The 10,722-nt window shown below is 42.5% G+C and overlaps 1 protein-coding gene across 1 annotated transcript; it reads left to right on the top strand.

Moving 5' to 3' along the window:
- Positions 1-1,710: 1,710 nt before the first annotated feature.
- LOC307030902 (uncharacterized protein) lies at positions 1,711-10,144 on the top strand. The gene is made up of 2 exons (XM_079667535.1): positions 1,711-2,183; positions 7,083-10,144. Exons 1-2 carry the CDS (start codon positions 1,934-1,936, stop codon positions 7,946-7,948), a joined length of 1,116 nt encoding a protein of 371 aa, XP_079523661.1. The 5' UTR covers positions 1,711-1,933; the 3' UTR covers positions 7,949-10,144.
- The last annotated feature ends 578 nt before the right edge of the window (positions 10,145-10,722 follow it).

The following is a 10,722-nucleotide window of genomic DNA, read 5'->3' as shown; positions in this document are numbered from 1 at the left end:
TTCCCCGGGAAGATTTATTTTTAAATATTGAAGTTAAAAGCATCAATCTGGTGCACTTTGAGAGCGAAAGGAAGAGATCTATGGATACATCTCTCAACACCCATATGAAACAGAAATGTAAACAGATTTACTTTTTCTTGATGGATATTTTACAAATCACCCTTTTAAACTTTATTCTTGTTTTACTGTCATATAGTATTTCATACCTGTTTTTCATTTATTCTCTTATTTTTTTATAACTATAATGATCATATAAACGTGTGCCTCGGAAATAATTATTTACATTAATGGTGACCAAAACATTTGAGACCCACTGAGATAACACTGAGAGAGTCCTTTAGCTCTCAGTCTGACAGGAGAGGACTCTCCTCCACTTTGTTGTTGAAAAAACTCCTTATATCCGTTAGCGTAGCTCGCTAGCACCAGAGGCTAACAACAACGATCTCCAGTACCGGTGCGCTCTCTCTCTCTCACGCGCACACAAAATGGCTCGTTCCACACACACACACAGAGCCGAGCTTTAATGAAACAGAGACCCAGACGTAATAGTACTGTACTGCATCATATTATTTTCGAATCAATAATTTTTCAAATTATGATTTTTATTTTATTTTTTATTTTTATCTTTTATTTTATTTTTTTATAACCATTTTTCCTCCTGCTCTCTCGCGCCCCCCCTGGCATGCCTCTGCGCCCACCAGGGGGGGCGCGCCCCCCACTTTGAGAACCACTGGGCTAAGCCATATGGCTGGAGCCTACCCCAGGCATACCCTGGCATTGCCACTGGTGGGATGTATGGGGTGAGCCATTCTGCGCATGCGTTAAATGCGTTAAATATTTTAACGCATAATTCAAAAAATGTATTAACGCCGTTAACACGATAATTTTGACAGCATTAATAGCAATACCAGAGATTGTCCGGAACATTTTGATATGTAACAAATGGGGCGCAATGTTCGAAGAAATACATTTAAAAGGTGATTTAAGAAAACATCTAAAAATCGAGAAAATACAATTAGACTCCAGAGGGTTAACCACTGCTTACTGAGACTTCAGAGGAGGGGAATAGATGTGCAGTTATGCTGGGTGCCTGCACACGAGGGGGTTCAAGGGAATGGCAATACCAGTTTCACTTGGAAAAGGAGAAGGAAAAGCAATAAGAAGAAGGGTATGGAAATATGACAGAAAAGGTGGGAGGAAGATCAAAAAGGGAGGAGATACCACAAGTTACACAAATCAGTCATAATAAAGTCCTTACAGAAAGAAACAGACGGGAGGAGATCACAATCACTAGACTCAGCCTAGATCATACAGGTTTAAACGGCACAATGTTTTTAAAGGGAAAAAGTGAAGTTGAAGAATGCAAGGGGTGTGGAGTCAAAGAAAATGTGGAACACATCACACTGCAACATGTACAAAACAGAGAGGGAAACACTAAGAGACAGGGTCAGAGAGGCAGCAAGGGAGTGGAGCCTGATGGGGACACTGGGAACAGAAGGTGAGGGGGTAAGAGCTACCAGGAAGGCCACTCTTAAGTATTTGAGTGAAACAGGATTGATTGGAAGAATTTAAAACAACGTAAATACAGTGGTATAATTCCACAAGTGGTGATAGGATGATATGGTGAAACACACTCTTGTACAGTAGGTGGCAGTATGCACCTTAAAGCTGTTTGCAATCCGCCAAAAACCGAGAGAAGAAGAAGAAGAAGAAGAAGCTGGATCCACGTGGCGTCTCGTCGCTACGGTTTAATCTGTGTTCCTGAGAAAGTTTGTGTGAGCTCCAGCTCTACTGGTCCATCATCTGTGTGTTTGGATAAACCTCTGAATGGACTGTGTGCTCTTTTTTCTGGAGCGTTTACCTCGGACTATCGGAGCTAGCTTAGCATGCTAGCTGGAAACACGTTAGCAACACTAGTCAGATTTAGAGGTTGATGGAGAGAGAAACGTTGTGTTTAACGGAGGCTGCAGGAAAAGGTGATCGAGGAAACATGAGTAAAGTCCAAATGCTGCTGTCGTTGAAGAAGCAGCAACTCACTGTTGCTGCTGAAGAGATATTTGCTCTGTTTGAAAAAACGATAGCGGAGCTCGAGGAGGAGCTGTCTCTTTCCAAAGAGGAGAACAAGAGACTCCAGAAACTACTGGACGCTGTTTTACAGCCTCAGCTTCGGATAAACAGAGCAGGTCAGTTCCCTTTACCCTTAATCAACACTTTACACTCTTCATTAGCACTTTATTATCACATTAATAACACTTTAGACCCTTTATCAGCACTTGCTGCAGGTAGTAGATCCTGAAGTAAAAGTACAAACACCAAACTGTGAAAATACTCCATTACAAGTTAAAGTACTGCATTCATATTTTATTTAAGTAAAAGTATGTAAGTATTATTAGACACATGTACTTTATTATAATAATTAAAATGTATTACGGAAGAGCAAACCTACCTAAATAAATATATTTATAAAAATACATACATTGAATAATATGCCATTTAATGTACTGATTTAAATAAATCTGACATACATTGATACTTTAGTTTTAATGTGCTTCTTTATTCACCTTTTCTTTTTAAATGTGTAAAAGCAAATGAAAACAAATACTTTCGATTAATTCAAATTGCGCGAGAATAATTCATGAAGAAATCAATGAATACATATGTTCAATAATAAATTAAACACATCTAAAATGTTACTTGATAAAGAATAGGGGAACTAGTACAAAGGTCATTAAGTAATTAAAACATTAATATAAATTAATGTAAAATCTCATCCATCAATTATTGCCAACATGTATTTATAATATATTCTGTATATATATTTAAGTTAAAGTTAAAGCCTTTTATTGTCATTATAAACAGAGTATAACGAGATTCAGAGTGCAACTCTGTCCCGGTGAGCAAAAAATACAAACACATATATAACACTAAAAAACACGGCAATAGGACATACAACATAAACAATCATACGGGGGAATAAATAGTTAAAAATATTGATATAAAAATAGTATATAAAGTGCATTTAAAAATATGTGTATGTGTGAGAATGGTTACGGTTATTGCATTATGTGTGGTGGTTAAGCAGCCTGACGGCCCAGGGGTAGAAACTGTTTTTGAGTCTGTTTGTCCGTGACTTGAAGCTCCTGTATCTTCTCCCAGAAGGCAGGAGAGAGAACAGTCTGTGACCTGGGTGAGAGCTGTCCTTTATTATTTTGTTAGTTCTGTTGGGGCAGCGGGAGGTGGAGATGTGTTCCAGAGAAGGCAGGGGGCAGCCGATGGTTTTCTCTGCCATCCTGATCACTCTCTTCAGGGCTTTCTTGTCCGCAGCTGAGCATCCTGCATATCATCCCGAGATGGAGTATGACGGCACGCTCTCGATGGTCGCCCGGTAGAAGGACACCAGCAGCTTCTTGTTCAGTCGGTTTCTCCGAAGCACCCTCAGGAAGTGTAGTCGCTGCTGGGTCTTCTTAACTGCTGCAGTGTGCTGTCCAGCTGAGGCTCTCCGAAATGTGAACCCCCAGAAACTTAAAGGTGGACCCTCTCCACTCTCTCTCCATTGAGGTGAAGGGGGGCGGGTTCTGGATGGTGCTTTCTGAAGTCTATGATGATTTCTTTTGTTTTGCTTGTGTTCAGATGTAGGTTGTTAGCTGAACACCACGCAGACAGATTCAGGATCTCGCCTCTATATGCCGACTCGTCGTCTCCCTTATATATTTGGCCGACCACAGTGTGGCGATCTGCAAATTTGATAATGGAGTTGGAGGGGTGAATGGGAGAGCAGTCGTGTGTGTAGAGAGTGTAGAGTAGAGGGCTCAGCACGCAGCTCTGCGGGGAGCCAGTGCTGAGGGTGCGGGTGGAGGAGCAGTAGGGGCCTATTTTCACTGTCTGAGGAAAGGCCTGTAAGGAAATTATTAATCCAGGCGCATAAGATGGAGGGGAAACCTAGGCGTGACAGTTTTTCCACTAGTATGTCAGGTATGATGGTGTTAAAAGCTGAGCTAAAATCGACAAACAGCATCCTTATATAGTTGCCTGGGCCTTCTAGGTGGCTCACAGCTGTGTGAAGGACCGTGGCGATGGCATCATCCGTCGATCTGTTGGCTCTATAGCCAAACTGATGAGGATCGAGGGAGGGTGGGAGGCTGGCTTTGATGTAGTCGGCTATCAGTCTTTAGATACATTTCATCACCGCAGATGTTAGGGCTATGGGCCTGTAGTCGTTGAGCTCTCTGACTGGTGTCTTTTTGGGGACAGGAATGATGGTAGCCGTTTTCAGACGGGATGGAATGCAAGCTTGTGACAGGGACAGGTTGAATATCCTGGTCAGGACCCCGGAAAGCTGGTCAGCACAAGCTTTGAGTACTTTGCCGAGTACTCCATCGGGTCCTGCGGCTTTTCCAGGATTCACAGACCTCAGCGTCACCAGGAGTGGAGTGCACCAGCTGGGCGTAAGTTGGGCGTAACTCTAGGTCCGACGTAGAAACAAAGGTTAAGACCAATGGCTAGTGCACCACTTAGACTTAAGCCCTGTATGCGTTGCGCCCGGTTGTAACTTTTACGTCTAATATGGAGCAGGCGTAAATTGGAAAGAGAGACTAGTATCCATAGTAACGTAAAACAGGCAAGAAGGAAAATAACTGGCAGTGCGTCTTGTTTACATGTTGTAACAACGAAAGGGCATTAAGACGAGAGAGTCGTCCGTGATCGAACAAACCCACTGGACATCTATTCAGTGAGCTGATAGAGAGGTTTCGTTTCGGCAGACAAGCCCTTTTTGATTTAATCGAGGAGATCTCCCCTCAACAACAGAACAGATCACAGAAACGCTGTGCTCTCCCCAACATTTCAGGTGCTGATTGCGCTCAGATTTTCCTTTAATACTGTGGGAGACATGATTAATGTTCATCGCACAACTGCATGTCGGGCTATTAGACAAGTTTCCTTGGCTCTCCAGTGCCGCCTTAGGAATTATATTTACTTACCAACACAAGAAGAAGCAGCACAATCCTCCTGGCATCCGTGAACATATCAGTGGACGAGTTAACCACATTCACATAATAAACAACATATAGCCCTGTATATTTTGTAATATGAACACTGTTTTTTAGCAATTGCATTTCAATAAGCTCCCATTGTGACCACATATTTTCATTAGGCCGTTTTATAGCCTATTTTATTCAAAAAACACATACAAAAACCTTAGATAACAACATTTGGAGAACTATTAACATGAAATTGAGATAAAAACAAGTACAACAAATATGATTAGAGAATGGTGAATGACAAATTGTGTTCTTCAGTGAATCTTTGCTGATTCTTAAGAATTATAATTTTGAGTCTTAATTTCTCCTTCTCCAGCTCAATTTTGTCATGTTCCGCTCTCAGTTTTGCGGTCTCCACCTCCACACGAACGATCTCTTTCTCCACCAGTTCACGCTGTAGCTCTGTAAAATCCCTCTTTCTTTTTCGGGGTGTGGGCGTCATTTTTCTCTTCTTTTGGTTTCTGTTATCCAAGTCTTAGTTTGCTCTGAATGGAGGAGTTTGAGTGTTAAATTATGTTGATGTGTGTTGCTTGGCAACAATTACTGTTTCGCGTGTATTCACGTCGACGCGCATCTTAAGACCAGGCGCAGCTACGACCAGACTAGTCAGGCTTGGTGCACTCGGTGTAAATTCGAATCACTAAGTCGGACGTAGCTAAGCCCAACGTTAGAGTTAAGACCTACTTTTTTACGCCGAGCTGGTGCACTCTACTGCTGATGTTCTTTGAGAATGGGAGGTGGAATGGAGCTGGTAGTTTGCAGGGACAGGGGAAGAGTAGAAAAGTGGGGGGGTCGGCTAGCCTCAAAGCGAGCAAAGAAGTGGTTTAGTTCCTCCGCAAGGTGGGCGTCAGCTCTAGTAGTGCCAGATGTTTTGCCCTTATAGTTGGTTAGCTGTTGAAGGCCCTGCCAAAAGCACTGTGTGTTTTTATGAGCGAGATTCTCCTCCACTTTTTCCTTGTGGTCCTCCTTTGCAGCCTTAATGCTTCTCCTCAGATTCGCCCTTGCCAAGCTGTACTGGGCTGCGTCACCCGTCCTGAAGGCTGTGTCACGGGAACTCAGGAGAGACTGCACCGCTCTTGTCATCCATGGCATTTGGTTTGGTTAGACCCGTATGCGTTTTTCCACAGTTACAGTGTCTGTGCAGAACTTGATGTAGGATAAGACAGGCTCTGTGTGTTCCTCCAAGTCTGTCTGTTCAAATATGTCCCATGCTGTGTGTTCAAAGCAGTCTTGCAGTTGTGAGAGTGCCCCCTCGGGCCAGGTTCTGATATATTTGACCACCGGCTTGGTGTCACTTCTGAGGGGGGTGTAAGCTGGGATGAGACGCAGTGAGAGGTGGTCAGATAGACCTAAATGGGGGAGTGGTGCCTCTCTGTAGGCATGCTTCAGGTTAGAATACACCCAGTCCAGTGTATTCTTTCCTCTGGTGGTACATCGTACATATTATATAGCTGCGCCATCGCTATTTGTATATATGGTAAACACTGAAACCAATTAAAATAAACAAAAAACATTGAATGAGAAGGTGTCCAAACGTTTGACTGGTACTGTACTGTATATAGAAAACACACACATTTGAATATTTAGCAGGTTCTCTCATCTATAATCATTTATACAAGCGCAACTTTGAACATGTCCAGCAGTAAAATGCAACATACAAAATAATCAAGAAACAACATAAATTAAACACTGACAGGGAACATTTTACTGCACCATCATTACTTTTACATAAAATGTTCTGTTAATACTTGCATACTTTTACTTAAATAAGGTTTGAATGCAGGATTTAATTAATTTCCTTGTTAACATTGCGGCTATGCCAGAAGAAAAAAACCTTTTTCATTTTTAAAGGGGCTGGGCTACAAGAGGTGAATTGAGCCAACACAAATACACAATAGGTGGGACTAAGAAAGATAATGTGAAAATATAAAAACAAAGGCATTAATTAGGGCTGCAAAATGTCTCCAATTGTAATGGTGATTAGATTTGTAAATGCTAACACTTAACAGTTTGTTCTGAATGTGTGTGTCCTGTTTCCTACAGACGTCCAGCAGCTGGTGGTGGTTAAAGAAGAGCTTCTCCCTGACCAGCAGGAATGGAGCACCAGTCTGGACCAGGAGGACCCAGAGCCCCCCCCACACATTAAGCAGGAACAGGAGGGAGAGCAGCTTCAGGAGCTGGAGGAGGCTGATATCACCAAGTCCACTTTCACTCCTGACCCTGTGAAGAGTGAAGATGATAAAGAGAAACCTCAGTCCTCTCAGCCTCATCAGAGACAAACTGAACACATGGAAACAGAAGCTGATGGAGATGACTGTCGAGGACCAGAACCAGCCAGGAACTCAGATCCAGAAAGCAGTTTACAACCAAAGACTGAGGAGGACACTGAAGAGTCTTCTGGACCTGACACTGAAGACTCTTCTGAACATGACACTGGAGACTCTTCTGAACATGACACTGAAGACAGTGCTGATTGGAAAGAGACCAGAGAACCTGCATCAGGCTCAAACTCACTGAAAAATAGACATGAATCTGTCAGTGATCCACGACGTAGTGCTGAACATAAACCATTCAGCTGCTCAGTCTGTAAAAAAGGTTTTTCACAGAGTGCACATTTAAAGACACACATGAGAGTCCACACAGGAGAGAAACCATTCAGCTGCTCAGTCTGTAAGAAAGCTTTTTCACAGGGTGGAAATTTAAAGGAACACATGAGAGTCCACACAGGAGAGAAACCACACTGCTGCTCAGTCTGTAAGAAAGCTTTTTCACAGAGTGGACATTTAAAGTCACACATGAGAGTCCACACAGGAGAGAAACCACACAGCTGCTCAGTCTGTAAGAAAGCTTTTTCACATCGTGGACATCTAAAGTCACACATGAGAGTCCACACAGGGGAGGAAAAATAGAGCTGCACAGTTTGTGACAAAAGATTCCTCCAGAGTAGGAGTGTACCTGGATCACAGAGCAGGTATTCTGTCCTTCTACAGCGTCTCTGAAACCATGACTCTCCTCCACAGAGTCCAGACCACATTCACTCAGCCGCTACATGCTGGAGTTGGGCTTTATTATCCTAATGGAACCACAGCTGAGTTCTGTAAACTGAAATAGCCTGAAGTCATTTGAGGAACTCTTCTACTTCTTAAACTCATTGTGTGTCCATCATTGTTGCTGAGAGCTGGTTGTTCATGTCTTCACTGCACAGAGATCAGCTGTCAATCAAACATTATGGGATGTGCTTTAACATCTTCTCATGAGTTGTTCTGTAGATGTTGGAGTTTCTTTAGGCGGCACTCCTTCCTGTGTCTGTTTAGCCATGGAGGCTGTCACTGCTCAGGACGATTTCTGTTAACCTCAACTGAGATTTCTCTGCATGAAAATGTAAACTTTGCTCTAAATATTTGTTGAATAGGACTTTTAGTTTTGACTAAGTCTCAATGTGTTGAATTTATTAATGATCCGAAACATAAATCCCCATGTGGCCCTCATCCTCTTTCTGACCCTCTTTTTCCCACGCTCTCTAAAGTTTAACTGAATCAAAGAATAATTTTCTACACGTTGTAGCGCCGCAGTCAACAACTACGTCTGATTATCTCAAAGTGTGTAGGGTCCTTTAATCCAAGGTTTTAGAGAGAAGTGCATTAAAGATAGTTCAGTGTGTAATGATTTTTAAACATAAATCATTTTGAGGGTTTTCTTCTTAGATAGTGAAGTGAAAACCGTAAGAAAAAAGTAAAGATGGCATGAATTGTGATGCGTTTGATTTATTTTTTAAGAGCCTCAAACGCCTCTTCCCAAAAGGCTTTGTTAAAAAAAGGAACATGTACAGTACAATAGCACTTATCATGTTTGATTGATTAGTCTCAATGTTGGGACGTAGCCAGGGGCGGACTGGCCATCTGTAGAATCTGGAGAACCACAGAACGGCCGTTTTAAAAAATATATATATCTTTAACGTCATCATTTAAGTTTTACTGACGGCCGAAAGAGGGCGACAGCAGCCGCTGATGCAGTTGTGTGGTTCTTATCTGTCAAATAATCACACACGAAGAAGAAAAAGAGAAGGGATTAGAGATGGCAAATCCGGATCCTTTTATGGATTTGGAGTTTTATGAGTCAGTCATTAAAGAGATCCGGATCATACGAGTGATTTGAGTCATATGAGTCAGCATCACCAAGACAGTAGAAATCCTACCGGTGAAACCGAAAAGTTGTTGCATTTCACGAGCATATTAAACTGACGTTATATTAACCTCCACTACACAGTGCCTTTTGCTTTAATAAAAAATGTTGATCACAAAAAAAAGAGTTATTTTGTGATTTGGCGAATCTGAGTCTGCTGTTGACTCGTTCATGACGACGAATCTGCTGGATCTCTGGATCTGCTGCTATACGGTTACGGCTCTGAGTCCGCACGAGTCTGCTATGTTTTGCACAGTGAGTCAGGATTTGCGAATCTCTGAGTCTGCTGTTGACTCGGCTCCCAGCTCCCGCGGCTCTGAATCCCCACGAGTCTGCAGGAAGTTTCACTGATCCGCGTCCCCTCCCCTTTGCCAAACGATAATTTCTGGAAGCTATCCTACTTGCTAAAGGGTAGGCAGATGGACTGGGGTACGTTGTAATCTTATTTTACATGTTATAAAGAGAGTAGCGAGTGACGCAATTTATAGTTTTAATTTGTACGTCACACCAAGTGTAGGACTCAAAGGACTCGGGTTAATGGAGAGGGGAGACTCGTCACGACCAGCTCATTTCTAGGATCCGGGTTAATGATCCGGATGAATCAGGACTCGCCCATCTCTAGAAGGGATTAGACGCCGCGACAGACAGGGAGAATGAAAAAAGATGGATACAAATCAAAGAAAACTAAAAGAAAAAGGTGGGGCCGAGAAGGCAAGAGAAAAAAAGGTGTAGTCACTCGCAGGTGAAGCATATAAATGTCGCAAATTGACAGACCTTGTTGGCAGCAGCGCTGCTACAAGCACTATCATCAGCAGCTTAGAACAAGTGCAAGATGATGAAGAGGAGGATGATGAGGGCGCGAGTTCAGATATACAGCCAGCCTCATGAGCTGGCACATAGAAGTGCAGGGCAAGAGCAAGAGGTGGGTGAGAATTATCCCTTGAACTCAGTGGCGTTTTCTCCTGGAGGCCAAGGGAAGCCAGGCTTCCCCTGTTTTTTTGGATTGTAGTTATAATAGTAATAAATAAATAAAAAGACTTTGTTCGTTTAGTTTCGGTAATTTTTCTGTGCTGTGTGTTGCTGCTGGCCCGAAATTGGTTTCCCTTGGTGAAAAAAATGGAGGGATTAACCAATCAGATGAGGCTTACGTCATGCCTCACAATCCAATCAAATCGCATCAACTTCAGCTCGTACTGTAAATCATCACCGCCCTTAGAAACTAGCAAGCAACTGAAGAAAGTGCAATTATGGAGGGTGGAGATTTGGAGTATTTCATCAAAAACTATTTTACTAAACTTACGCCACAGCAGCAACTAAAAATGAAATCTGATGACAGGCCAATGCCCAAAGTAGAGTTGTGTACAGAGAGGAAAAAACGAGCGAATCGTATGTAAAATGTACTTAAATAATAAACAGCGGATTTCTAACATTTGACATTTCATGTGGCCGGACTGGGTCAGTTTCCAGGGCTGAATTTTAGACCCAGTCCGCCCCTGGACGT

This window comes from Notothenia rossii (genome assembly GCF_949606895.1).
Source record: "Notothenia rossii genome assembly, chromosome: 3".
Lineage (NCBI taxonomy): Eukaryota > Metazoa > Chordata > Actinopteri > Perciformes > Nototheniidae > Notothenia > Notothenia rossii.
This window is presented reverse-complemented; position numbering and strand designations above follow the sequence as displayed.